General features: G+C 48.0%; 9 protein-coding genes across 9 annotated transcripts; 4 read left to right on the top strand and 5 right to left on the bottom strand.

Annotated features, from left to right (window-relative positions):
* Nucleotides 1–3,293: 3,293 nt before the first annotated feature.
* B0J16DRAFT_321459 (uncharacterized protein) lies at nucleotides 3,294–3,770 on the top strand (the record flags this gene model as incomplete). The annotated part of the gene is made up of 2 exons (XM_046125639.1): nucleotides 3,294–3,531; nucleotides 3,586–3,770. The coding sequence occupies 2 exons, from the start codon at nucleotides 3,294–3,296 to the stop codon at nucleotides 3,768–3,770; spliced, it is 423 nt and encodes a 140-aa protein (XP_045981124.1).
* Nucleotides 3,696–4,311, bottom strand: B0J16DRAFT_151244 (uncharacterized protein). Its single transcript, XM_046122061.1, has one exon. It carries the CDS (start codon nucleotides 4,197–4,199, stop codon nucleotides 3,852–3,854), a length of 348 nt encoding a protein of 115 aa, XP_045981123.1. The 5' UTR covers nucleotides 4,200–4,311; the 3' UTR covers nucleotides 3,696–3,851.
* Nucleotides 4,312–6,099, bottom strand: B0J16DRAFT_151254 (insulin-induced protein-domain-containing protein). Its single transcript, XM_046122062.1, has 3 exons — nucleotides 5,831–6,099; nucleotides 4,871–5,684; nucleotides 4,312–4,816 (listed from the first exon to the last, which is right to left on the bottom strand). Exons 2-3 carry the CDS (start codon nucleotides 5,639–5,641, stop codon nucleotides 4,424–4,426), a joined length of 1,164 nt encoding a protein of 387 aa, XP_045981122.1. The 5' UTR covers nucleotides 5,642–5,684; nucleotides 5,831–6,099; the 3' UTR covers nucleotides 4,312–4,423.
* Nucleotides 6,100–7,133: 1,034 nt separating this feature from the next.
* Nucleotides 7,134–8,857, bottom strand: B0J16DRAFT_344128 (WD40-repeat-containing domain protein). The gene has a single exon (XM_046128154.1). It carries the CDS (start codon nucleotides 8,719–8,721, stop codon nucleotides 7,249–7,251), a length of 1,473 nt encoding a protein of 490 aa, XP_045981121.1. The 5' UTR covers nucleotides 8,722–8,857; the 3' UTR covers nucleotides 7,134–7,248.
* On the bottom strand, nucleotides 8,822–12,243 carry B0J16DRAFT_151231 (uncharacterized protein). Its single transcript, XM_046122060.1, has 3 exons — nucleotides 11,201–12,243; nucleotides 11,052–11,149; nucleotides 8,822–11,004 (listed from the first exon to the last, which is right to left on the bottom strand). The coding sequence occupies exons 1-3, from the start codon at nucleotides 12,108–12,110 to the stop codon at nucleotides 8,977–8,979; spliced, it is 3,036 nt and encodes a 1,011-aa protein (XP_045981120.1). The 5' UTR covers nucleotides 12,111–12,243; the 3' UTR covers nucleotides 8,822–8,976.
* A 2,347-nt stretch (nucleotides 12,244–14,590) lies between these two features.
* On the top strand, nucleotides 14,591–15,286 carry B0J16DRAFT_151141 (uncharacterized protein). Its single transcript, XM_046122059.1, has 3 exons — nucleotides 14,591–14,836; nucleotides 14,957–15,025; nucleotides 15,082–15,286. Exons 1-3 carry the CDS (start codon nucleotides 14,747–14,749, stop codon nucleotides 15,142–15,144), a joined length of 222 nt encoding a protein of 73 aa, XP_045981119.1. The 5' UTR covers nucleotides 14,591–14,746; the 3' UTR covers nucleotides 15,145–15,286.
* Nucleotides 15,276–17,655, bottom strand: B0J16DRAFT_344121 (prion-inhibition and propagation-domain-containing protein). Its single transcript, XM_046128153.1, has 2 exons — nucleotides 17,272–17,655; nucleotides 15,276–17,216 (listed from the first exon to the last, which is right to left on the bottom strand). The coding sequence occupies exons 1-2, from the start codon at nucleotides 17,348–17,350 to the stop codon at nucleotides 15,370–15,372; spliced, it is 1,926 nt and encodes a 641-aa protein (XP_045981118.1). The 5' UTR covers nucleotides 17,351–17,655; the 3' UTR covers nucleotides 15,276–15,369.
* Nucleotides 17,656–20,399: 2,744 nt separating this feature from the next.
* On the top strand, nucleotides 20,400–23,258 carry B0J16DRAFT_363466 (uncharacterized protein). Its single transcript, XM_046129879.1, has 3 exons — nucleotides 20,400–21,104; nucleotides 21,171–22,172; nucleotides 22,227–23,258. The coding sequence occupies exons 1-3, from the start codon at nucleotides 20,745–20,747 to the stop codon at nucleotides 23,028–23,030; spliced, it is 2,166 nt and encodes a 721-aa protein (XP_045981117.1). The 5' UTR covers nucleotides 20,400–20,744; the 3' UTR covers nucleotides 23,031–23,258.
* An 821-nt stretch (nucleotides 23,259–24,079) lies between these two features.
* B0J16DRAFT_306640 (P-loop containing nucleoside triphosphate hydrolase protein) lies at nucleotides 24,080–26,266 on the top strand. The gene is made up of 2 exons (XM_046124805.1): nucleotides 24,080–24,570; nucleotides 24,620–26,266. Exons 1-2 carry the CDS (start codon nucleotides 24,152–24,154, stop codon nucleotides 26,076–26,078), a joined length of 1,878 nt encoding a protein of 625 aa, XP_045981116.1. The 5' UTR covers nucleotides 24,080–24,151; the 3' UTR covers nucleotides 26,079–26,266.
* The last annotated feature ends 57 nt before the right edge of the window (nucleotides 26,267–26,323 follow it).

Raw genomic sequence — 26,323 nt, 5'->3', positions numbered from 1 at the left:
GTTGACTGGCTGGTCGCGACAGCAGCAGTAAGAGATGGCAAAGCAATCAATGATGGTCTGGTTCAACACTGACACTCTTACTAAGTGACACAAGACTTTTTGCCTTTGCCGTCTTACAAGAAAAACGAATGACGCTGGCAGGCCAGGGTCGTCGACTCATGACGTCGAGACGAGTTCAGCCCAACAGCCTGTAAGTTAGACTGTTACTATACCTAATTGATACTGTACAGATGCGCGATCTCAACGGCCGAGGCGCCGCAAACATAGACTTTGTTGGCTGCCCGTTGTCAAGGCGAGATTCACCTTTTGGAGGATTGTCGGTAATTCTGGGGGGGATAGATATCCTTGTTTCTGCCAACCTACCGGGATCAGAGACAAACCTAAAAATAAGAGTTATCCATGTGCAGAGTCTACCCAGCCTCATCCAACGCGCACGCATAGGTATACATAGCCAAAGCCAAGAATGCCTCTAGAAATGCGATGCGATGGAAAATGCCCCATAGGGAGATTAGAGACATAAAACAGCGGGAACTGGAACTCGCAGTGCAACGCAACGCAGCACAAACGTTGAATGCTGCCCTCCAGCAGCGCAAGCATGGCCAATGGCCGCAAAGACCAGCATTGCAGATCGCGATGAAGAAACAGGGCCTCCAAAGTAGACGGTACTCGATCAAGACCTTTTGGTTCTGCCTCTCCGCTCTTCTGTGCTGTACAAAGTCTTTCTCTCCCTCTCTCCGCGGAGAGCAGGGACCAGACCCTAGTTTTCCGCTCGCTCGCTTGTCTCGTCCTGTCCAGTTGCCGATCTCTGATCTCTTGTCCGTTTCTCTGGTTTGTCAACGCGGAATACGACTTTGGGATTTCTTTTTTGAGGGTCGGAGGATCCGGGAAAAGAAGGGTTCGCCGTTCCGTGTCGCAGAAAAAGGGGTCTCGATGGTGATTGCGCTGGTGTTTTGACGATCCAGAGGGCGCTGGAGATGTAACGGCCATCGGAGAAAGCAGCTGGCGCATCGAAGCTACTTAAGAAAGTGGTTAAAAGGGATAATCCACCGGCCATCAGCAAATAAACGGGTTGGCAACATCCGAGACAGAAGAAAGATTAGTTAGGTTGGGGCCTGAACTAATCCAACAAGGCTGTGATACAGCGTTGTCCTGTACTTGGATCGGGTTAGGCCTAGGCCGGTTATGCACTGGCACAGTAAGACTCAGGGCTAACCAAGGCCCCAGGATCTAGGGTCAGAAAAGAGGCTCAAACGGAGTCGTTGGCGTCATATGACATGCACGTTCTTGGTAACAACGAAGAGATGAACAGGGATGCGCATGTCGATAACTATGGGGGATCCATGATGATGGTCATGGATATGATGTGCCGTCAAAAGACTATACAGAAGCCCTCATCCATTCATTCTCTTTTTGATTGTAGATCTCTTTGCCATGCCGAAAGCCCAGAGGCGCGGGATCAAACTTCGAATCTGAGATCTCATCCGCAATTCAAGGTTGAGAGTGACAGGCACACAAGACAAGACAAGACAAGACAAGACAGCGTTGAAGTTGGACAGGATCTAATCTACGCATCATCGTTCTCCCACGCCTTGTCCATATCGTCCAATAGTTCCAGGGTGTGGCGGGCCGGATCGAGATGCGCCCAGCACTAAGTTATTCAGCTGATTGTTTGGTTTGTTCTTGTTCTTTTAGGCGTTGGCATTGAACGAGCTTCCTTGACAGTTGATGTCCCCAGGTACTTGGGTTGCTTCGTTTGATCCCATGCATGGCATGGGAATCCATCTCGATTGAGGCTTCAAACACATTTGTTAGTTTCTTAGCCACCCATTTCGGCCATCCCGTTGAGTGTCATGAGTTCATTAGTCCCATCTCGTACTGTACCTGTCCCATGGAATGTCTGCTTGCTCATCATGAGTTTAGGGGATCAGTCCAACACATACATATCGTAACGTACACCAGGACCCTGTTCTTGATGACGCTTAGTTGTTGAGCATTATACGCCCCCTTCATATTCAAAACAGTCTAGTTCATTTCGCATTCGCCAATGTTCCATAAGTTCTAGACCATCTCCGAATTCTTGGTTCCCGGATCAGGACTTGTTGACGAGGCCAGTAATGGATGACGAGTCGCTCAACTCGGCACAACTCAGCTTAGGTCTACTGGAACATTCTCCCGCTTAGTCAAGATAACTTCTTATCTCAACATGCCCCGAAACAGTTGCCAAGAGAAAGGATTTCGTCACATACATGAGTAGACTCAGAATGGTTGTCTTATAGCCAAGTGCCCCATACAATTCAAGCTCAAGCTCAAGCTCCAGGACCCTGAATCTTTAGTCGAAACCCCCACATGAGCTTCCTCCTACCTGATGGGTAGGTATTTCTCGTTCAAATTTATGAATGTTACCAGCACAATATTTATTTATTCATTAATTACTCTACTTTGGCTTTGAAGAATAATCAGTTCTCTAACATCACAGAATTTTCTATCAGTGATTCATCATTCGCTCAACCCTTGGTTTATTCAGTGTGTCGTCCATTGTTTCCTTCCCCATTATCACATGTCAATCCTTTCCTGTTTTTGTCATCTCGGTTTGAGCTTCAGCTTCCTTCCTTTTTCTATCGTCATAGCATATCGAATTTGATCTGTGCGTTCATGTTTTACATATTCTCACCGCCCGCTGGCGACAACTTCGACTCGTCCCCGAACCGACTTCTAGAATGATCGATAGGTTTACATATAATACTGCACCGTCGACCTGAGCTTTACAGTACATATGCGGCCATGCAAGCCACCTGGAGCTCGATGTGATCTATCAGAAGCTTCTCTTGGCTGTTGACCAGTTCAAGACACTCATTGGAAACTGAAACAGCCTAAAGCTTTAACTCCCTGAAGGTGGTAGGATTCTGGCGAGATACGCGACTCCAAAAAAGCCACAGAGTGGGTTTCTCTGCCGTTGCTGGGTATTCTTGCACAGTACAGCACCTTTGGCCACTAATAGAATTCGATCTTATTTGTCTACCTACCCATAAAAGAAGCAATTGAGCATACGACACTGTCAGGGCAAGGCAAGGTTACAGCGGGGAAACCGTTCTTTCCCCTGGCGACTCTGACGTTGATGCTACGTTCTATGTTTTCTCTTCTCCTCTTTTCGTAAACTCAAGAACTCAACTCAACTCTGCTCTATTATCTTCATTTCCAATTCAGCTCTTTGATTGGATCTCTGCAATTGAATCTCTTACTTAGGAACTCTAAACTATCTCACCATTCCATATATCAATCTACACACAGCCATCATGCCTTCCGACGCTACGATACCCTCCTCGGAGTACCGTGAAACCATCACAGCCCGTTTCTCCGACCTCATCTCGGCCATTGAGTCTCATAGCAGCTGGACTCCTCCCAATGTCGACCGCAGTCTCTTCCATATCTGGGATTTTGTTAAGAGATCCCACTATATCATGACTGAGCTGGACAACATTGCTGCTGGCCGACCAGTCCAGCACCCTGAACAGATTCCCAAGAACGACGGTAGTAAGTAGAATAACGAGTCTCTTTCACAAACCACATACTGACATCTGCAATTAGCCAACTCAGGACCCCAAGCTGCCGCTGCCTCTTTCCACGACGTCCTCACCCGTACCATCATGATCAACCAAACCATTCAAGACCCCCGCATGCTTGTCATGATGGGTTTGTCCAACCTCGACTTTGGACCTACCATTAAGGAAAAGTCGACAGCCGTGGTAGAGGCTCTCAACAACTCATCTTGATATGGACCGAAGGTACACAAAATGACGTTGTGCCGACTGAACTTGCGTCACGCGACGATCTTCGGGCCCTGGCAGGGCTGATCATGATGGAGCAAAGCGTGGACAAAGTTTCGGTGTAGAAACGGGAAACAAGTAAAATCTGGCAAAAATGAAGAGATGCCTAAAAAGGTAAAAATTAACATCAAGAATAAAATGTAGTCGTGTTGAATCAATGTGACTTTTGCGATACCACACAATGACCACTGCCCCGCAAATACCAAGAATCAAGCGATAGAAGAGATCAATATCCAGATTGTAATATTCGACGTGTGAACAAATTTGCTGCTCACAATGATTTGGCTTCATGAGTCGATGACCAACCGCCCCTGCCCTTGCTAGAATTACGATAATGATTGTCGTCATAAACAAACCACTATATTCTGGTTCCATGATACATATCCTATCATATCATTGCGATCTTGCTCCTAAATATACATAATGCCGTTATATCCAATCTGGGTGGATGACTATGATCTATATCACCCTTTATAGTGGCTCGAGACCTGAGCCTGGAGAATATTTCCCAAAGATACCACCGAAACACTGAAAAAAATATCATGGACACATCATGCTATAGTGCGAAGGGCCATTGCAGCTGTGTTCCTCACTGAGTATTATCTCACACCGGCCCAACGACCCTTTGCCGTGGCAGATGGGCCAAGTGTTAGTCGGCGACCAATGTTTCCGAAGCAGACACAGCTGCAGAAGAGGACACTGAGCATCCACATACCCGTCTCAAGCGTCTCCTGGTGCGCATATCCACCAAGAATAGGCACGACTTCATCTTGAGATGCTGTCGTGGCATTCACCAAGTGCCTGAAAGGAGCGTGAGCGGGTGCTGGCATCATATCAGGGTTGACGCCAAGAAGAATGATTGAGCCTGTCAAACCAACAGCAGTCGAGAGGAAGAATCCAGGCTTAGAGCGGTCGATAAGCCACCATAGGAGAGGGTTGACCATTGCCAGGGTTAAGGATACCTGAAGAGTGGACGCCCAGGCCACCTTGCGCTGCAGATTGTCAGTTACAGTGACACACAGAGAAATCTTTGTTGATTGACTTACAATGGCAAAGACAATTCCGACAAAGGCACCAATAGCTCGAATTGCAATTGCCCAGTCAGTGCTCGGATCATCATCCTTGGCTGCAGTGTTCTCAACCACAGCTTCATCCTCCTTTTCGCCAAACGAATTCTCCCAGACTCGATCGAACCAAGGAAACAGCGCCCCGAGTGCAACGCCAGCAAGACCCCAGAATGACAGGTGCAACCAGTTGTACGTGGTACCAGACGCATGGCTATCCGAGCCGTCGTTAAAGCGCGATGTGACCAATACGCCATAACCCACACCGAGAACGAAGAGCAGCAGTCCTCTCAAAACCAGAGCGCCAGCCGAAGGGGAGGCTTTCACAGGCGCAGGAGGTGCTTGGGAGCGGATCGACGATCGACGACGGATTGCATGTGACCGATCTTTTAGAAAATCAAATGTGGCATCGTCGATGCTGGGTCGCTTGATGGGAGTCTGAGCGCCTGTACCCCACGGCGTATCGAGTTCATCGCGATCGGCGAAGACGCGGTCGCGCGAGGTGGATGCGGTTGGAGAGTATATGCCGAAAAGTGTTGACGAGGTCAAGTTCATAAACGACTGTGGTCTGCTCAAGCCTGCGCTTACAGGTTCGGGTGTTGGCTGTAGGAAGCGCGCAATGGTGGGATCTCGAGCTGGAGGAGCGGGCGATGGGGGAGATGAGTTCTCGCTCGGAGGCGTAGGAGTTGTCAAGTTGAGGTCGAAAGGTCTTCGAGGGACAGGACGAATAAGAGGGGGTCCGTCGTCGGCCATTGTATGTCTGTGTTTTCGAAATCTGGAGTTTACACAATTGGGACTGCAGGTAGGCAAGTGGTTAGAGATTGGGTTGAACAAAATGATATTGGGTGGACAGTCAGCCATTGAGGTTAAGACCCAGGTTCTAGACTCTCCAGCTCAGCTGAACCTGCAAGTCTCAACATCAAGCAATGCAGTGTTACTTACTCCGTGCTTAAGGCCTTAATGAAAAAGGTAACTTGTGGTGCAGCCTCCAAAATCTCGTTGCAAGGTAAAAAGAGATTAAGTAAAAGTTGAAGCTGTTAGGGGTTCCAAGGCTTTGCAACAACCCTGTCTATCAACTTTCATTCACGACTCAAGCTAACGAGCACGGATACAACTAGCTAGGGCCAGGATATCCGCGGTCAAATCAACAGCTAACTGAGAATGAGTGAGCAGAGATTTCAAAGTGAGAATTGAAAAGATTGAGTCAGTTCTGAAGTTGAGACGTTGAGAGTCTGAAGTAGTCAGGGTCCAATTGACTTGAGTGGCAAAGATTTGCAAGCGGGCAGAGTAAGAGAGAGAGAGGTATGTAAGAAGAAAGTAAATAAACAGCAGAGAGTTTATTTCAAGCCTCAAAGCCCAGTAGATATAAAGAAAAGGGTAGATGCAATGGAAAAGAAGAGAGGCGGCACAGTTTCTAAGTAGAGATAGCAAGCTAATGTACGGCAACGTTCTTCACATGCTCACAAGACCTGACAAGAGACAGTTCCGTCTAAGGGCCCCAGGAATTACGTAGATATGCCCCATCTACCTCCACAGCAGGAGAACCCTCCTCCAACACCCCTGGTTCATGGGGAGGCTGATGCTACTGAAAGGTCAGTGCTTATTGTCGTCACAAACATTGATATCAATAGACGGGTAACTCTAGAAATAGGACAAGCAAGACTCGATCAAACAAAGAAAGACCATAATCCTCTTCTCTACATGATAAAATCCTTCGCTTCCATGTGTTTGTTTAGTCTCAACGGAATGGACCCATTCCCGATCATCATGCATCTGTCCAATGGCGTCCATTACCCCACATTCAAGACGCCTCAAGCTTGAATTCCAGACTCCGTGGTTGGTCAGCTCTAGTGACTCTCTAAACTTGACTTGCATTTACGACCCCTCGTGATACAGGACAGTGCTGTACCTTACCTTACCTGCCGGACGTTCCATTCACGGGGCCTAGGTAGGCACGGTCCCCCTGGCCCTAGAGCCCGCTGAAGAATGAGGAGCCAACGATGGAACAGAAAGAGACTTGGAATGGGTGAGTTGTTGTTGGCTCTATCATATACCGGAAGAGAAACTGTTCTTATGTGGTGTAACTCTATCCGTATCTCCCCACCAGCTTTACCTATCTAGTCTCCCTGCAGTAAGCATACGGTAGTACTGTAGTTTGTGGAACCACATACTTCAATTTACATGTGATATTGGCTAGGTGCATACGAAGCTGACAGTCAATCACCATAATCATCATTCAATCATCTCATCACCAAATACGTAGGTATTCATACATTAGGTCCTAAGCTTATATTTATCAAAACATCAATAACCAACCAACCACAGCCCTATACACTCATTTCTTTCAACTAAAGTCCCTTTCAATCTTCACCGCTGTCGCTTCCCTCATCCTCATCATCCAATTCATCCTCGCTATCCTCAACTCCCTCGGGTCGGGGTATCATCATAAATCCTGTCATACAGGTGATTCTGTTTTGCGTCTCATACGTCCCCAACAATTCTCCCTTGGTCTCCTCCTTGCCGTTACCCTGCAAGTCCGACACCCCTACCCGCCACAGACGAACACGTCCATCACTGCTTCCGCCCGCCACGTACAGCGTTGAGGCGTCTTCAGCGCTCGGCACCACCACAAAGTCCTTGATACGGCCCTGAACTCCGTCTGACTTGCCGCCGAGCTGACCCACCAACTTAGCCGTTGGGAGCTTCTTGTCATCCGAGTCCGGTTTTGAGAGGTCCGACTCCTTGGTGGAGAAGAAGAGGATGCGCCCGTCTTCTGTGGCGACAGCCAACAACGTCTCATCCCCCTCTTTGTCTAGTGCAACATAAAAGAATTGGTGCACCTTGGTTCGGATCGATCCCATCACTCGACATTTAGGAACACTATCCATTGAGAAGACCACAATGTCCCGATCAAATCCAACCGCGAATTCATCGGCTCCATCGATGCTTCCCCAAACAACTCTTCGTCCCTCACCAGTAGAGTGTTTTCCCTCGCCAGCCTCCTGCAGCATGTCCTTGCTAAAGTTCAATACTCCAGCTTTCTTGCCGGTGACCAAGTTCCATAATCGCATTGAACGCTCGCCCTTGCTAACACTGATCATAAGTTTCATGCTGGGGTGGATGGCAAAGTCGTTGACACCAGACGGTGTACCTCCGAAAGGTGCTGTGTCACCGCTAGGACGGCCTTGAGGCTTGGCAATGGGCGCCTTGATGTTGCTGAGCAGAGACCAGTCTCGGGTTCGTGTAACTGCAATCGTAGAGTCTTCGCTTGACGACAGTAGCTTTGATCGTGTAGGGAAGGAAAGCGATGTGACCGTTGAAGAGTGATGAAGCAGCGTGCCGACCTCTCGGTTCTTGGGGTTCTCGAGAATCGGTCGGGGTGCTACCTTGGCCATAATCTCTTGGTTCTTTCGGCTTGGGGGGTGCGCAGATATGTTGTAAACATTCACGCGCTCATCAGTGCTGCCAGAAGCAAGCATGACCTTCTGTGTTTGTCCAGGGACAGGCGCTGAGATGGGCGAGGTAGCGACGCAACGAATCGCTGAGGTATGGGCATTGAACAGGAATGTGTCGGCAAATTCGGCCTTCTCCTTGCCCCCAACTGTCACCGTCAATCCGTGAAGAATTCGATCGTAGGAGCCGACGACGATTTGGATTGTCTCGGGCGCATTCGAAGCGGTCTTAGCGGTCGTAGTCTTCTTCACAGGCGCTGGAGCCTTTTCCTTTACAGGCTTTTCCTTAAGAGCTTTGGCGCCCTTGACCTTCTTCGTGACGACTGAAGGCTCAGCGACGGGCTCGCTCTGTGCGACAGCTTGTCTCTTGCGTTTGGCCATTTTGTGTATTTGTTTTGATGTTTGATGGTAGTCTTTGCAGAAAGCTTCTGTCCAGGTCACTACGAACCTTGCTCTAGAGAAAAAAATATTGGGAGATAAGATAAGGGTGGATACGATGGCCCCACCACATGCATGCTCAATCATCATGGTCTGGACTTAGTTGATTCTGACCAGAAATATGCTGGACGCTATACGCTGAGTATATTCAAATGTACATGCAATATGGCAGTTCTAGATACCTTAGCCAATGTCTATTTACCGGCTTGATCCTCCGTTCTGTCCACTGATTTCTCGCTCGACCATTTCAATCGAGCCTAGGCTGGGAAACCGCTTGGAAAAGTCCTGTAGATAATCATCCTTCTCTTGAGCTGTCATCTCCAGCATTTGTTGCCCAGGGCTGTCCATGCTGATAAGGTCCTCTGAAGCTGTCTGAGCACGAGTTGGTTTCTGAGGCGATGGTGGCCTCTGACCAGTGGGGAGGCTGTTGAGGTGCACTGGCTTCTTGGGGGCTGGGGGCTTCATTGGAGGCTTTGAAGTTAATGCTGGAGGAGCAGACGATGTCGAAGACGGGCTTCGGACTTGAGGAGAATCGGCCCGGGTCTTTGTCACGTTCAATGGCTTCTTAGGAACTCCTGGAAGAGGTTTCTCGGACTTGTTACCAGTCTCAGGGGTGTCGGTATACTTGCCGTAACCTTGGGCAGTCCTTTGAACATTGGATGGTTTTTGTTCCTCGTTCAAAAGACTTTGGACCCGATTTTGGATGCTGACAGCACGCGAAACTCCACCAATGCTCTTTGGAGGAACTGGTGGCCCACGTTGTCCTGCAGCTACCCTCTTTCGGTATTCAGCTTGTGCCGCCTCCACCCGCTGTTCCTCTTCTTGAAGCTTTAAGCGTTCCATCTCACGCCTCATCTCAGGTGTCATACGGTCCTCGTCGTCATGAACATGACCATCGTCGCTTCGCCCATCCGTTGCCTCAGAGCCAGCAATGGGAGTCAGGTCGCGGCGTGCTGTCTCCCTTTCTGGTGATGGAATTCTTCCATTGTTAGGAGAGCCACCTTCGAAGCGTTTGAATGCATCTCCAAATTTGCCAGCGAGAATGTTCTTATTACCTGACAGCGCAGTCAAGCTGGAACGCTTGGTGCGCTCTGAATCCTCCAGACTTCTCAAGAAGTCCATGTCACTCGATGCGCGTGGATCGTCTGCAGGTTCCTGATAAGGTGAAGGAGCTTGGGGTGGCCGACTCGAGGAGCGCGATGCCGCCTCTCTCTCACGCAGAAAATCGAGAGTTGTTCCCTCGAGGTTTGTGCTGGCAGGTCGAGGTCGTGATGCCGCCGGTGCCGGTGAAGCGCGTGACGAGGGTTCCAAGAAGTCAGCACGGGGGCGACCACCCTCCAGGGACGGTCTAGACGAGGACGGTTGGCGTTCGTGACCGGACTGTTGGTAAGATGGGATTCTTTGCACATAAGTAGGACGAGGCTCCTCCATAGCCCACTGACCTGCACTTTGCTCAGGTTGCACTGTAGCACTGCTGGAGCGGACATAATCATGAACATCGCTTTGAACGGGCTGTTCCATCTCGCGACTAAACTTCTCGGCCGGGGGCGGTGTTGAAGTCATTGTACCCGTAGAGACATAACGGGAGCTGTTTTGAGAAGAGATGGCCTGTAACTCAGGGTTGTTGCTGATAATGGATTGTGCCCTGCTGATGTCAGGTCTGCTCGGTGCGGATGAAGTCTTTGACAATGAAGGCTCAAGGGGAGGCGAGGCGACTGCCGATTGATGCCCGACAGGGGTAACCGAATGAGTTCTAGACACTGGCTTCGGGCGAGGAGAGTCGGTTTGGGGAGAGGCAAATGCCTCATCCGCCAATTTTGCTGTTACTCTCTCGTTTAGATTTGAGGATGCATTTACTGGAGAAATAGGTGAGGAAACATCGAAATCGAACTTGCTCCCCTGATCGTGCAACAATGAGAACTGGTCGAGCGTAGGGAATCGAGACGACAACTCATCAAATCCTTTCGAAGCGGCCTTTGAATCCAGGGCTGCGAAAGGATCCCCTTCTGACTTTCGCATTGGGGAAGCTTCCGGTTTCTGGGACACCTTGCCTGGGGCTGGGGAAGCAGTCGGCCGTCCTCTTCTCATCGGCACAACGTCAGGGATAACCTGCTTCTGCGGTTCAACACGTTCGAAAACTGCACCCACTGGCGCTTGCTCCGATTTCTGGGCCATATGATGAGGGCTATCGGTTCTAACATGTGGTTGAGAACGGCCATTGTAGATCTGCAGATTGTCAATATAATACTCTCTGGCTGAAATTTTAGACATACATCTTGAACAGGGACATCGCGTCCTTGCATGGCGCATCCTTCCTTCAATACTTGATAAATGTTTGGTCGATCTTGTAGATTCTCTCTCAACATTGACGCTAAAACAAGTGTTAGTACTTAAACAAAGCTCCAGGGCCAATGAGCATTACCTATCAATTTCTTGAGCCTGTCAGAAAAGACAGGATGACTAGGGAAACGGTAGCTGGCGTTTAAGATGGCCAATTGGCCCTGGTCCTCGAAAGGAGTAGTATAGTAGCACAGCTTATACAGCAAGACGCCAAGTGCCCAAATATCAGATTTCTCGTTTATAGGTTGCTTGCGGTATACGTCGATCATTTCGGGACTCCTGTACTGCATTGTGGTGTGCTTCTGTACATCTTCGTCCATGAGACGGCACTCAGTAACAGTGGTGGGGGCGGGACTAGGTGATGCTGCTGAGCCGAAATCGCAAAGTTTGAAACGCTTGGAAGACCCTCTGGCGGTTATTAGAACATTTTCGACTTTGATATCGCGGTGCAGCAGTGGTGGTTTTAGGTAATGCATGCACGCGACACCCTCAGCGATGTCGGTGAAGATGTTGAGGATCTCTGGCTCGGTAAGGCGGTGTTGTAGCCTGGTGTTCATAAAATCGATCAAGCCACCGCCATTGCAAAACTCCATGACCAGAAAAACTTCATAGCCTCCTCCTTGAAGTTCAGAAGCATGCGAGTCGATATATGTGACAATCGGTCGGTGACCTTTGAGGCGCTTCATTGTTTCGACCTCGGTGCGCATGCCCCGCAAAGTATCCTTATCGGGCACCGCAACCCGCTTCAGGACGGCTTGATCAGTGCCGTCAACAGGCTTATCCAACTTGACGAGGTATACATGGGCGAAGCCTCCTTCGGAGAGATATTTCTGAATAACCACACGGCGACTGCCGACCTGAATCTTGGTGCCTGGCGCGAAGGTACCAGCTGGAGCGCCTCCAGGGACAGCTATGGGGGCGGAACCGTAAGGAGCATGATGGTGTTTGTTGGACATGATGTGCGCCGGAGAGTATTGACCGTGTGAAGCCATCGTGGACGGAGGTATCGAGAAGCTCGGACGATGACGGTTGAGGAGTTAATTCGAAGGTGAGGGAGATGACGGCAACCCCGTCCGTCCAACAGAACAGGGAGCGAGCTAGACGGGAGCCAAGGACAAGGAGCCAAGAGAACAATGGCGGTCGAAAAGGGGCCTGGTGGAAGGAGTTGAGGATTGGTATAGAAGAAATGGCAAAAACTGAAGATTCAAATCATCTGGATCAAAGCACAATCAAACAATAGAGCAATTCAAAGCGGGCGCATGGTTGACTTGACGCAAAAACACATGGCCCCTTGGCAAGATGTTGGAGGTTGCAGGCCTGACCTGCCTATCATAGGTACTATGGGAGGTTCGCTGCTCAATGGCTTGTGCTTAGCCTCCCCGGATCGAGAACCCCACTGCCGTGAGCATTCCACCCAATCCATCGAGTTTCGACGGTCCGGGGAATTGTCGGTAAATCCTTTATTCTAATTGTCTAGAATTGCATTGGTTTGGATAATATATCAAAGTAGCACGTGGTTGTATTAGACCATGGCTTTATTTTAATCAATGTCTTGGACATAGAACCGGTTCATTTTCATCAAGTTCGGTTCTGTCTTGTGACGAACAAGGTTATGGTTGGTATGCTAGACCGATGTTTCATCCACATGACAATGTTTCGTCTATAACAATACCAGCATGTACACATCACAATAGCGGGCAGGCGGGTCAGCGATGTGTTGTTCAATGGGGTGCTCTAAGTTTTTAGACTGCATGCGTCGACTTACAGATCTGGTATTTGACACTTCATTTTAGCCCAGGTACTGAGCTAATGAATGTTAATGGCAATGCGGCTCTCTGCAGGATGGGCCGTGACACGTAGCTATCCGACTAATAAATACCGCAAACTGCCCCAGAAGGTAAAGAAAAATACCTGAGCAATGAAGGTTTTAAGATTACCTTGAAGAAAAACTCGCATTGTAACACATCGAGTGCAAGTTCATTTGGCTTCAATTGTTGAAGAGGTTGTTTGTACTGAGCTTGGCGCTTACCCTGCAGTATTGCATTGATAGTTCTGCTGCATTTTTGTGATTATCTCGCTTGAGAGTTCGCTTCAAAAGAATATGGATACAAGTTAATTGTCAAGGTGTCGTAATTTACTACGGATACTCATCAGCGAATTGAGAAAAGAAGAAATGCCATTTGTAACGATTGTCACGACCTTCAACACTTGTGGTTGTGGAAAAGGAATATCCCATTTATGCTTCCCAAGAAACAGCCTGCATTAATTCCGTAAACTATACAAAATGAGTATCATGAGATAGTACATGAGAGCATTATGAGTTTGAACCAAGAGATAAACCACAATCTCGACGGGTGATAACTCGAAACGTGCAACAAAGCCTGTTTGATCAGCTTCTAGTTACAGTAGAACAGCTTAAGGTATTGTCTACGCCTAACACTCATTGACCAGCATTCGGCGACGGTAGAAGTCACAATTCAAAACTATGTTGAGGGCGAAGCTGATTCTCTTGAAAATCATTGATTGATCCTTGATCCTTATCGAGACGTTCATCACTGCCTCAGCTTTGACCTTTTTCGAAGTGGCTCATCTAGTATTACGTAGCTGGACTTATACCCGTTAAACATCAAAGCTCAGCCGTCATCCGTCAGCTGTCAACGGTTCGGTCTAACCGATGTCTATTCTTGGAGCTGTTGATCAATGCAAAAAATATCGGAATAATCGCAAAAATAATAGTTATAGTGAGCTTCTAGAAGCCACGTACTGTAACATTACAGTAGATTAGATTGAGGCTGTGGTTAGGCTCCCGCTCATTCCAGAAGCCATGGAGCCCGCTGGTTCGTGAGCAAGCAGGGGTCAACCTGCAACCACTCAAATGGTTCGTTAAAACTACGTCATTGTTTCCCCAACAATTATCCATTCTTTACATCAAATGTTACTGTTCTCTCTATTTCTTTTCGCTTTCGCTATTTAGCTCGCGGCATCGGGCATCCCGTCCGTGCTGAAGGAGAGTTCATCCCCATCAGCAGCCACAAACGGTAAAGAAATGTGGAAAGACTTTGACGGTACTTGACTCATATACACTTCCGTGATGTTCCAGAGTGGTATATCTCAAGTCATCGTGTAAAAATGATGATGTCGATAGTTGTCGAATTATGCAAACTACTGCTACCCTGCAGAAGACGGATTCTGCAGCTCTGTCCTTGTTCTGTAACGTACTTACATGTACTGGTATTGAGTCGAATTATGTATCCCATGTGGCTTCCAGCTGACCCTTGTCTGAGGTCACGACGCTGGGGATACCTGGTCTACTGACTGTTAAGACGCGTTCATGTGCCGAGGAGAACCATGGATTTACCTAGTGAGTAATTGTTTTCAATGAGGCTACCTAGTAGCCAGTTCAAGCGACCCGCTGGGCTGGTACTTGGCCACAGACCTCTACCAGAACCTGGCGCTTGGTACTGTAACATTTGCACTTAATGCATGTACCTCGAGAGTTTATAACAACGACGTTGCGCTCTTTGTTCAAGCCTGTTTTTTGTTTTCTCACCTTCATTCAAGCTCTCTCTCTTTGCTCTTAGACATATAAACCAAACCGATTCTATACTTTCTACAACACAATTTCAAGATGCCTGCTTCAACTTCCTCCCAGATGCAAATGCCCCGTGAGCCGGCTCCCACAGCTTTCCCTGCCGAACGAACCAGCACCGAACAGCCGGTATGTGAAACCTCCAACCTCCGGGACCTCCGGATTCCTTCAAAAACTGCATTTTCGGTCAACCAAAGCATCAAAACCAGCGACAACCGATCCAGCAACTTACTAATTGTCGTTTAATAGCGCCCGGTTCAACCCATGACAATGGAACAGCCTCAGATGGGCATGCGAGGAGGCAAAAACGATGGAGGTGTAAGAAGGACCAAATCCTAAACTCTCTACCAACAAATCGCTAACAATGACAATAGGCCATCTGCTGTGGTATCTGTGCTGGCCTGTGCTGTTTTGAGTGCCTCGACTGCTGCTGTTAATTGAGTTTATGATCAAATATTGGAAAGGGATAGAGTACAGCTCTGGCGTTCAGGCATAATTTTGGGAGGACTTGTCAATGGGATACTATCGTTAGCTACTTAATGATATAATGAACTTTCTATATTCCATTCGTATAAAAAAATACTATACAACGTGCTTCCGATGTCTTGCATCTCGTTCACCCATAAATGAGTCCATCCTTTTTAAGTCGAGCCATCACTTTTCTAGACAACTACTTCTTCGAGCCGTTCTACCACATCTTCAAAGAACTTCATGGACAACCTTTCAGCAACTTCATCTTGCGTCTCATCATCTCCTTCTCTAAGACCCAGTTCTTCACCACCAGCCAGGCATTTCCTCGTGGCATCTTCAAATCTCTCTCCCATATCGGCTCCCACAGCTGCAACTCTATCCTCTCTCAGCAGAGCTTCTCGGATGCCGCGCACCACATCTGGTCGTCCACGCGCACGTCGCATATCAACTCTCAAAACATCTTCAACGGGTTGCCAGTGTGCCAGTTCAACCAGAATAACGCCGAGGCTGTAAATATCGAAGCTCTTCTTTGAGCGCTCTCTTTCTCGTCGGCGGTTCGACTGGGCGTTTGGGTGCCTGTAGAGATCGTGCTCTGCATCATCTCCCGGTGCATCCGTCATCTCATCTGAGCCACCCGGACGGGAAAAGTCAAAACCTGATAGGAACGGCTGCCGATAATCTACACGACCATCGCTTGTTCGAAAGAATAACACGTTGTGGCTGCGAAGACCTTTGTGTAGCCAGCCGACGGCATGGAGGTAGAGAAGGCAGTTGCTGATAGCGTGTGCGAGGTGAACTCGTTCTGTAACTCGCGGTTTGCGAACTTTGGGATCCTGCAGAAGTTCACGAAGCGAGACAGGCGGCAGTGACACATGTAAGTTATCGCCGGACGGGCGTTCGAAGATGAGACCGAGTCGGCGATCGAGGATATCAACATCATCCTCAGATACGTTTGGATCAGCTTTGTCGAAGAAACCAAGGCAGTGAGGAGTGCGAAACGCTTCCGGCTTTGGACTGTGATTTAGCAGAGCAGCCAATTTGCGAACTCGCTCAATTATATCACCTTTAGAGAGAGAATGTGGTTGCGTGTCTGCGTTGTCATAGTCCTTCCATTCGATCCAAACCTTCTTCTTACCTTCAGCCGATTTCATAAATGCTTCGCAACGTGGGGCTTCAGAATCATCGACCTCAGGGTCCAACTCGATAAGATATCGCGGGATGAACAGGTTCCGTTGATGACCGGGCTTTGCAAGATCTAGGAACTTGGCAGCAGCTTCGTCGATAACTGTTGGACCACCTGACTTGGGGTCTATGGTCTCGTTGAACGCCTTGAACTTGGCAAGTCTCGACAACTGCCTCAGAGCGTCAGCATTGGCCTCCCTCTCCAGCTTGGACATTTGCGATGGTCCTCCTAGAGAACCCGTGTCAAGCTGGGACTTGAGTGCCAACACAAGATGACTCAGATCGGCTATCTTGTGATGGAGTAATAGGACACCTCGATTTGTATCCTGGACAGTATTGCGAATCTCGACTTGCAACGAGTGGTCAAGGATGTTAGTCATGTTGTCATTAAGAACTGAGAACTTGGCCAACAGCTTCTCAAATCCCTGCTTGTCAAATGAAGACCATTTTAATCTAGTGAGATTATCAGAGGACTTGGTCTTGAGATCAACCATGACTTTCTTGATAAAGTTCCGTTTCTTCTCCGTCATAGGATAGTTTGATAGCTTAGCATCCTTCTCCGGGGCCTCCAAAGCACCGTCCTTGTCCACGACAGTAGAGAGATTATGGTGCTTTTTCTGGTACTCAGTGAAGTCGTTAAACAGGCACTGAATTTGTACAAGCAGATCAATCACCGTCTGACGATGAAGATTGAACACATTCGAGTTCAAGACCTTTTCCTGATTCTTAGCATCGAGATCAAGCAGTCCAGAGGCCTCACTCCAGCAAAATAGACGCTGCTGCTCCATCCTGAGGCGCAGATTGAGATACTTGCAGTCATCCTCGTAGCCTAAAGCCGTGACTAGAAGCTGTATCCCTAGCGGAAGGTCAACGCTGAGTATGACTGAACGGGCTGAAAATCACTGAAGTACCTTGAATGCATCCTGTATAGACTTGCAAGCTGATGGAAGCGACCCCAAGCGCCAAGCCGGCAAGAGACACAGGATCCATTATGTCCCGGGACTTACTGCCAGACTTTAGCTTATGTTCAGACTGGCCTTGACTTTTACCGGAACAGAGACGAAGCGGGAGGCTGTGCAGCTGAACAGGGCGCAAGGCGGCAGAGGGAACACCGCTGTGATCAGACGGGACGGAAGGTCTAGAATAGAGCCCGTGATTGTCACTTGCAGGTGGGGGGTTTGGACGGTACAGTATTGTACAGCCTGCAAATACAAATACAGCACAGATCCAATGGCTAAAGTGGTCTAGGTTGTTAATGCGGGGGTGTTTGCCCTGTAAGGAGAGGTCATATTCAGGTCATGATTGGTGCCCTGATAAGACAGACCAGACGCAGAACCGAAGGATGATAATCGTGGTACGGAAGTACTGTAACAAGAAACTCCTACTGTACTGCACTGATGAATGCCGTAGAAAGAACCCGACTGGCTGGCAATTGTAGTTATCCAACGAAACTAATTATGCACGGTAAGCAGCAGCATCAATCGTTTATCTGGTTGATCTTGTTTCTGGCACAAATTCAACCTCTCGACTAAGCGGGCTTCTAAGAGCGTACGGCACTTGAAGAGTACGTATTAAATGCCGAGGAACACCGAGGAATTGTCTCGGGGATTAAATGAACTCTCTTTATTATCGTCATTGTATGAAGATGATGGGCATAAGATGCATATAAACGGATAGATAGTCTAGGGACTAAGTTACTGGTGTTAGTGCTTGTGGCGGTGCCAAGTCAATTTTCGTATTCACCTACCTCTGGCCCCATTCCCTGGAAACTGACAGCGGGAATTACAAATCAGACCGTCATATTGAAGGACTTGATGACTCATTTACGCAGGCAGGTAGTATTCCAGATTGCAATGGAGCAAACAGTCCAAGTTTCCAATCTAAAGATTGAGCTGTTCATCAAAGGTCGAATACAAAAAAACATCACCATTATCGTCCCCAATTGTTGCGCAACGCTAACCATTTTAGGTTATGATGGTAGGCAGGGATGCAACGGGACTTTAATCTTGGGTTCCAATTCCTGGGTCTAATTTGATTCGTCAGCAACTGGCCTGACATGTTTAACACCACAAAAAAGACATCGACCTTCCTTAATCAAAAGAGTATATTGTCCTAGTGCGTCATTTCTCTGAGATTCTATTGATAATGCTACGTAGACCGAGTTTCTAAATACAATACTGTAATCCTTACTCATCATCTTAGAGCAAGTAATCAGCCCACCCTCTCAGTAAGCCATTCCAGAAGCCCGGGTACGTTGCCCGCAAACTGTCTTGCATCCGACCTGCCACACGAGCTGCGGGCCGCAATTACTATATTCGAGTATTTGAAATTCAAGGATTGGCTCAAACGAGTCATTCCGCGAGGAAAAAGTGGTTCAAATTGAGTTGTGCGGCATTGCTTTGCCGGGTGTATGCAAGTCTTCATAACGGTTCACCCACGAGAGAGACACGCAATGGCTTGTTCGAACCAGTCAAAAAGCAAAAAAGCTGCTTGGCAAAGAGCTTTGACTCTGTCAACAACTTCAGCCCTCGGTACGTATCCTGTTGATCTCCAACAAGCGGCCGACCGTTGGGTACATCCAGGGTGTCACTTTCAGCGCTAAGACCCAGAGAAGTCAGGAAATAGTCGGAGCTGACATCTCCCCAGCATCTCGGTACACTAAAGACATGGATTTGTATAAGTTAGCGTGGCAGTGTTGCCTGGGTCTTCGAGTGCCGGGCTACGCACACACCACGATCTGAGAGGTACCGCGGGTCTAGTCGGGCTAGGGATGGGATGGGATGCTCGCGCAACGCTATCCTCAGGAGATATTCAAGACCCAATGCTTGTCAAATTTGGAACAGCGAGTTTTGAAGTAGAAACTAGCAGTCGGTAAACTCAGAGTTCCCCGTTCGCCAAGACCCCGCGAGACGGATGTGCGGCAGAGTAGAGTCAGGACAAAGGTAGATGGATGGCTTACAACTCAAGCAAGCAAGCATCTGGAAGAGAAGCATGGGATAGAAGAGGAAAAAAAATTGCATCTTGACGCAGCTTTGACCTTATGTCCGAGTCAAAGCTGGCTTTATCGGACTTGACAGTATTGAAGAAACCACGAAGCAATATCTCTTCATACCACAGAGCAAGGTATCATCAGATTTGGCGGGGTAGGTTTTATGCTTCTTCGGTCCTTTGAAGACTATACTCTACCTTAAAACGCCCGCATCCTAGACCAGATATGAACTTGTTCTGGCGTTCCAACGCCCGCACAGCAACTGGCCCCAATCTGTCTGTGCGTGCGTCTATCACCAGTATCATAATGAGGAAACTATGCTCCTTATGACGGAGGTCCAAGTTGATACTGGGTCGCAGACGGATGAATAAACATGGTATGGCCTCACAAGGCTAGACTACTCATGCACCGGCTGAACATTTACCGCCAGTGCCAGTTGAGGCAACAGGAGACAAGAGTCTCATATCCGCCATTTTGTGAGAGCCTATTGGCTAACATAAGAGTTTCACTGCGAATGGTAGTCGGTGGTGTTCTGTGTATGAATCCCTGTCAAATCGTTAGAGCTACGGCGATACCGATACTATGTCAGCGTTTTGTAAGGCCAATGATGTCGGTGGCACGGCATTTTGCAGGCTGCAGCTGCAGACTCGTGGCCCTGTCTAGCAGTCAACAAGTAGTTTCTACGTGAAGTTAATCCTTGCTCCCGCTAGGGCTGAAGTCGGAACCTTGTAAGAAGCTTGGTTCAAAATGCGGGTTCCTAAAACAGATGCTAGACCACATGTTATCCCATCTCATGTTTATCCCCCTCACTCCATACCTAGTATCTCCAGGTGTGAACATTCACATAGCACAACACAACACCCCTGTCGGCTGAATGATGTATTTGGAAAAGTCACTGACCAGGGGCGCATTGCATTGCCTTGCCTTGCAGCTCATGTGCATGGACAGGCATGTATCATACGCCGACTGCCGTGCCTCGTTTCTGGAAAGCCAAGAGGATATTATATATGGATCGTCATAGAACATTCTTCCATGGAGGCATCCATCATTAGTAAACGATTATTTACGTATTGAATTTGAGTTTTTGAACACAGTATCACTAAAAAGATATCTCGGGGTATACGTCAACTTGGGCAAATGTCAACAACGCCCAACTACCTAGACAACCTCAGCCTCCATCTCATCAGGATATTCCACGATCCGGCCTAAACTTGGAAACTTACCATTAAAGGGCGGATTTTGAGATATCGATTTAGCTAGGATACAGTCAGCAGTTTTCGTTACCAAAGTGCCGGTCCTGTCACTGACGCCCTACATTCAGAGTCCAACTCATCGGCCTTTATCCCAAACTTGGACTCGGCTTCCATTAAGATAAAGCCGCACTCATCGGTTTCCATGAGATCTTTATCTCTTGAGATGGACAGCAATAATTCACTTGAACCTCATAATTCTTTCTCTTTCCCTTCATCTCTCCACTCTCCTCCCCTATACAACCTGTACTCCGATACAGCAAAGTCCCCATACAGCTGGTACTCACCTACCATGAGCTCATCGAACACGTTTCAACAGGCGATTTCGAATAGCAGCAGAGATGATGCGCTCTCAGGCCCTGAAGACTTGTCTTCCAACTCAAATTCTCCCAGTTCGACTGCCTTTACCACCGACGGAAGGACCTCCCCCTGTGGGTCGATATCCGCAGCGACGGAAGGAGCTCGTCTGGGAGTTGCTTCCGTTTCCGCTGCCTGTCTGGCGTGTGTACGTTACCTTCACTCTCACCACTAATACAAGATTCTGCCAATGCTAACATGATTTTCTCATCAGCGAGGCAAACACCTAAAATGTGATGGAGTGAACCCATGTTCTCGTTGTGTCAGCTCTGGTTCCGACTGCGTGTACGTTGCCTCAAGACGCGGTTACAAAGGCCCTCGACGAAATCCCGCCCAAAAGGTCACGAAACGCCCCAGTGCATCACCTGGTAGATCTCGAGCGCCAAGTAGAAGTGGTGAAGGTGCTTCGTCGACTGGATCAACACACTCTCCTTTTCTGGGAACAACAAATTCTCCCTCCTTGGGCTCTTCTGTCTTCTTAAGCCCTCACGTGGGTGACGATGCATGGTATTCGCCATTATCAACGCCATTCCTCGACCCGGCTTTAGCGACAAGTGGCAGTATGGAGACCGACATGTCTTTCTTCCAACCATACGGCACCGCAGATTCATCCAACGACCTATTCAATCTATTTCCTAGCCAACACCATGAACCTATCCCAACCCAAGTCCCGACAACTACTCTCCCCGAACGCTGCATCGATTATTTCTATAACTACTTTCACGCTGCCCATCCTTTTGTTCCTCCGAAGGAAACGTTTCTTAGTCTGGCGCACGAAACAACTCTCGAGCCTCTAGCCGCTGTGATGCGTTGGGTAGGCTCACTCTACATACCTGCATGTCCGCATCGGGGTCAGCTATTCCAGGAAGCCCACAAATCTGTTTACAAGTCTAATCGTCGCAAAGACGGATTTCTGGTCCAGGCTTTATTGCTGCTATTGATTGGTCTGGATGGGCAGGGCCTGCAAGAAAAGTCTCGAGAAATATTGTCTGAAGTTGAGCAGATCGCGATTGAAATAGGCCTCAATACACGATCGTTCGCAAGCATACATGGGCGTGGCATGCCAGTCATGGAGGAGAGCTGGAGAAGAACATGGTGGGAGCTGTTTGTTATTGATGGTTTGATCGCCGGGATTCATAAAACTACAAACTTCCTTCTCTTCGATTTTGCGTCTGACGTTGCCCTTCCCTGCGAAGAATATCAATATCTCCTAGAGGTAGATTTTACCCCCTCTATGTCGCTATGCTACATTCACTAACGCAGTACTTAGGATATTCCACAGCCCATGTATTTCGAAGATATGGATGCGAGTGGCTTCTATGGTCTGAACCGTGAGTTCTCGTCCTTCACTTATCGCATCAAAGCCGCTCAAATCCTTGGGAAGCTCTTGCGGAATCGTCCAGCTATTGGACCCATTGACGAGAACCTTGGCCATATCGAGACGCTACTCACAGATTGGCGCCGCAGTCTGCCCAAATCAAAGAAAGATGGCCTATATCAGAGTGGCCAACTGGACGAGATGATGTTCCAGGGGTATATGATAGCACATACCGCGTCGATTCTGCTCCACCAACCGCACTCGCAGTTGAACTTGTCTTTAAGTCAACTAGTTGACCCGAACACTTCTCATGACTCGGCTGCCACTCTCAACGCCCATTCCAAATACACGATATATTCAGCCGCCGAGATTAGCAAGCTTCTTACCCACCGCGTCTCGCTTCTTTCTCATACTCACTTCCTCAACTACGTGGTACGGATGTCCTCTACAGTGCATCTCACTCAATGGGCTCTTCCCTCTGCGTCCAATGACCATGATAACCTGCGTCGGTTTATTCGACTCAACAATACTTTGCTCACCAGAATGTCCCCTATATGGAGCATCGCAGACCTGGAAGGACGTTCAGTGAAAAGTATGGCACAAGACGTCTTCCAAGCAAAGAAGGAGCGTCGATTGACGCCTCACTTTTGGTTTGATGCAAGTCATGAAGAGGTAATGAAAAGAATTGCTGAGGATGATTCGATTATGCACGAGTTTGAAAATATACAGGATAGATCTGGTAGGATGGGCCAATAGACGGGTATTGGAGGGAGTAGGTCGCTCATAAGAGCTTCACATACATGCATGAATGAATGAGGCTTTTGCATGATGAGTTTGATTTACAGCGTGGCGTTTTTTGGCTTGAATTTCAGGATCTGCGATCTATATACCGAGCACTGAATTGGTCATATGGATGGTCAGGCAACGGTCAAATTTGCACTGCATGTTATATACATGTCGCCTAAAATAATTATACCATTTTCCAGATGCTGAACGGTTTCTTGAACCTGTGATAACTTAGACTGACGCTTTGAAGAGTTGAATGCTTTTTGTTGAAGTAAATGGAACGCAGTGCCTTGCTATTTCCTTGCAAGCAGCTCAATCACAGAGTTAGATCGCAGTAGAAAGAAAACACACCTTCAATACGAATCTCTCCCCCAACCCTTGTCGGACGAGGGAACCCTCCAGTTGGTTCGGTTCGGGCTATCGGGGTCTTTTCTAGACTCAGCCCTGCGTCTTACACCAATCCAACGGTAACCAATGGAAACAGAATTGCCCGAAAGTTAAATCAGCTCGGGTCCTCCTTCGCTCGTACACCAGAACTGAGCTAACGGCTCATGCACATGGGATGACAGGAGTATTACGCAGTCCATAAATTCGTATTTCGGAGACTTGAGTACTTCCGACATATCACATGTGTCAAGTGTGTCAAATGTGAACTCTTCACTTACTTAGATAACTAGAATCGCTGAATATGAAATTTGATGTCAACGTATCTATATGAGAAGTACTAGAACTATGTCTTGACATGACCATACCCACCTCAATACACACGTTACAACATGTAAACAGGAAGAGTACAGTGCTGCCGAAGATTGATGGCTGAGTCTTATCAAAAGTAATAGTCTATTCGCCGGCTGACATTCCAGCTTCGTTCGGGCTGTGCGAGTGGACAATGGACGAATGATGACACGGGCAATATTCAAGACACCGACGGCTGAGACGCATGTAATCTTTTGGTGTCACCCTAGTAATAATTATTTTTGAGGCTTCATAAGTCAAAGACCTTAAATGCTTGATACTTCAATTCTTCTGTCTCTTTTCTGCTCATCTTATTTCTTTCTTTATACAGCTTCTCTGCTCATCCAGCTCTCATCATGTCACTAAAAGAGACAAGTCACATCATGGACTCTGAGCAACGTCCAGTTGCAGAGAAACATCTTCTCAACACCACAATTAAAAATTTCACATGGCGCGACGTCACAGTAACTGTCAAAGATCGAGAAACAAAGCAGCCAAAAGCGATTGTCGATAATGTTCAAGGCATCGTTGAAGCAGGCGAGATTTGCGCCCTCATGGGGCCCTCTGGCTGCGGTAAGACGACACTGCTTAATGTACTAGCACGCCGTCCAACAAACGCAAGCAATGTTGAAGCCCAGGTCCATGTCAACGGGAGTCATCTATCTCTCGCTGAGTTTCGAGAAGTGTCGTGCTTTGTTGAACAGGAGGATGCTCTTATTGGATCGCTGACTGTTCGAGAAACACTCGAGTTCTCATCACGACTCGCTAGTTCAAGGTGAGTCTTATAAATCAGGTTGTCGCTGGAACCATCTAACCTTCAGCAGTTATCTGTCCAAGAAAGAGCGTATTGTTCGTATTAACAATCTTCTCGAGTCTTTTGGTCTGGTCGAACAAGCCAATACTCTCATCGGCACCCCTATTCGCAAGGGCATATCAGGCGGCCAGAAGCGTCGTGTAGGCGTTGCAAGCCAATTGATCACGAGCCCAAAGCTGCTCTTCCTCGACGAACCTACAAGTGGTCTCGACTCTGCTGCTAGTCTAGAGGTGGTCAAGTACCTGCGTACAGTAGCGAGACGCAACAATCTTATAGTCATTTGCTCTATTCATCAACCTTCTACGTCGACCTTTAACCTCTTCGATAAGCTCCTCTTATTGTCGGGTGGAAAAACACATTACTTTGGCCCTGTGAGCAGTGTTGCTTCTTATTATGCCCAAGTTGGTGCTCCACTGCCTCAATATGTCAACCCAGCTGAGCATCTTCTCGAGTTGGTTAATATCGATTTCGCTCAGAATAGAGATCAAGCCTCGCGCGATCTTGGAACGCTACAAACTGCGTGGGCCACTTCGCAGCAAGCGGTTGAAATTAACAACGCGATCAAGACTGCGGAGTCTTCAGGTGGCGATTGGACCGTTGAAACTATCGAGAAGAGGCCTAGCATGCCCAGTCTTACTTTGACCCTACTGCATCGAAGCTTCATAAAGAGCTATCGAGACGTGGTCGTTTACGGTATTCGCCTAGCCATGTATCTGGGCCTGGCAATAATGATGGGTACTGTCTGGCTAAGACTTGATCCTGAACAGGAGTCTATTCAACCATTCATCAACGCCATCTTTTTTGGCTCAGCGTTCATGAGTTTCATGGCTGTAGCTTATGTCCCCGCATTCATTGAGGATCGACTCCAGTACGTCAAGGAGCATCACAACGGACTGTACGGCGCTACGGAACTAATCGTGTCCAACTTCTTCATCGGCATACCGTACCTCTTCCTTATATCGATCCTCTTCTCCGTCATCTCGTACTGGCTGTCCAACTTCCATCCTACGGCAACAGCATTCTTCACATGGGTCATGTGGTTATTCTTGGATCTGCTTGCAGCCGAGTCACTGGTCGTCTTTATGACATCGTTGTTTCCCAGCTTTGTAATCTCCCTTGCACTGGTGGCCTTCGCAAACGGTCTATGGATGTCTGTCGGCGGATTTATGGTCCCTCCGACGATCCTCAATGTTTTCTACAAATATGTCTTCCACTACTGGGATTATCAAAAGTATGTGTTTGAAGGCATGATGGTGAATGAGTTTGCACACCGCGTGTATAGCTGCGGTGATGGATGTCAGTGCATGTATCAATCTGACCTGGCGGACCAGTGCAAGATTGCTGGACAGGCTGTGCTGGATCAATATGGATATTCTACTGGACATATGGGGCGAGATGTGGGCATCATGATTTCTATCATTGCCGGATACAGAATTGCTGCGTGGCTGGTCCTCATTTTGAGGCGATGAAATGAGGAAGGGTTCCTTGTATTCTTAAGACATCCATAGGGAGGTTGGTAGTTTGGTCAAGAGTACCTGGTTGAGAAAAGGCTGGCAACAGAGAAACAGATGGTCAAGGCGTTGATCCATGAGAAGAAACTTTAGGCCTCAGTTTGTTAATGCATCCATGATCGGCATCGACATCATTTTATTCAACGCTCAATCTATTCAATTCTCTACACAATGTCTACTTAGCGCAGTATTAAATAAAAAGC

Source organism: Fusarium flagelliforme (assembly GCF_020744385.1).
Source record: "Fusarium flagelliforme strain FIESC 12 MPI-CAGE-AA-0113 chromosome Unknown B0J16scaffold_5, whole genome shotgun sequence".
Classification (NCBI taxonomy): Eukaryota; Fungi; Ascomycota; class Sordariomycetes; order Hypocreales; family Nectriaceae; genus Fusarium; species Fusarium flagelliforme.
The sequence above is the reverse complement of the archived record's forward strand: the minus strand, read 5'-3'. Positions and strand labels throughout refer to the sequence as shown.

Bases quoted from the DNA above. Each gene is read 5' to 3' on its own strand.
- B0J16DRAFT_151244 (XM_046122061.1), bottom strand. From the start codon at position 4,199: ATGGAACCAGAATATAGTGGTTTGTTTATGACGACAATCATTATCGTA.
- B0J16DRAFT_306640 (XM_046124805.1), top strand. From the start codon at position 24,152: ATGTCACTAAAAGAGACAAGTCACATCATGGACTCTGAGCAACGTCCA. The intron at 24,571-24,619 runs GTGAGTCTTATA...AACCTTCAGCAG, and splicing joins TCACGACTCGCTAGTTCAAG to TTATCTGTCCAAGAAAGAGC.
- B0J16DRAFT_363466 (XM_046129879.1), top strand. From the start codon at position 20,745: ATGAGATCTTTATCTCTTGAGATGGACAGCAATAATTCACTTGAACCT. The intron at 21,105-21,170 runs GTACGTTACCTT...TTTTCTCATCAG, and splicing joins CCGCTGCCTGTCTGGCGTGT to CGAGGCAAACACCTAAAATG. The intron at 22,173-22,226 runs GTAGATTTTACC...CGCAGTACTTAG, and splicing joins AATATCAATATCTCCTAGAG to GATATTCCACAGCCCATGTA.
- B0J16DRAFT_151231 (XM_046122060.1), bottom strand. From the start codon at position 12,110: ATGGCTTCACACGGTCAATACTCTCCGGCGCACATCATGTCCAACAAA. The intron at 11,150-11,200 runs GTAATGCTCATT...CACTTGTTTTAG, and splicing joins CAGGCTCAAGAAATTGATAG to CGTCAATGTTGAGAGAGAAT. The intron at 11,005-11,051 runs GTATGTCTAAAA...GACAATCTGCAG, and splicing joins GCGATGTCCCTGTTCAAGAT to ATCTACAATGGCCGTTCTCA.
- B0J16DRAFT_344121 (XM_046128153.1), bottom strand. From the start codon at position 17,350: ATGGATCCTGTGTCTCTTGCCGGCTTGGCGCTTGGGGTCGCTTCCATC. The intron at 17,217-17,271 runs GTACTTCAGTGA...ACCTTCCGCTAG, and splicing joins CTATACAGGATGCATTCAAG to GGATACAGCTTCTAGTCACG.
- B0J16DRAFT_151254 (XM_046122062.1), bottom strand. From the start codon at position 5,641: ATGGCCGACGACGGACCCCCTCTTATTCGTCCTGTCCCTCGAAGACCT. The intron at 4,817-4,870 runs GTAAGTCAATCA...GACAATCTGCAG, and splicing joins TCGGAATTGTCTTTGCCATT to CGCAAGGTGGCCTGGGCGTC.
- B0J16DRAFT_151141 (XM_046122059.1), top strand. From the start codon at position 14,747: ATGCCTGCTTCAACTTCCTCCCAGATGCAAATGCCCCGTGAGCCGGCT. The intron at 14,837-14,956 runs GTATGTGAAACC...GTCGTTTAATAG, and splicing joins GAACCAGCACCGAACAGCCG to CGCCCGGTTCAACCCATGAC. The intron at 15,026-15,081 runs GTAAGAAGGACC...CAATGACAATAG, and splicing joins GAGGCAAAAACGATGGAGGT to GCCATCTGCTGTGGTATCTG.
- B0J16DRAFT_344128 (XM_046128154.1), bottom strand. From the start codon at position 8,721: ATGGCCAAACGCAAGAGACAAGCTGTCGCACAGAGCGAGCCCGTCGCT.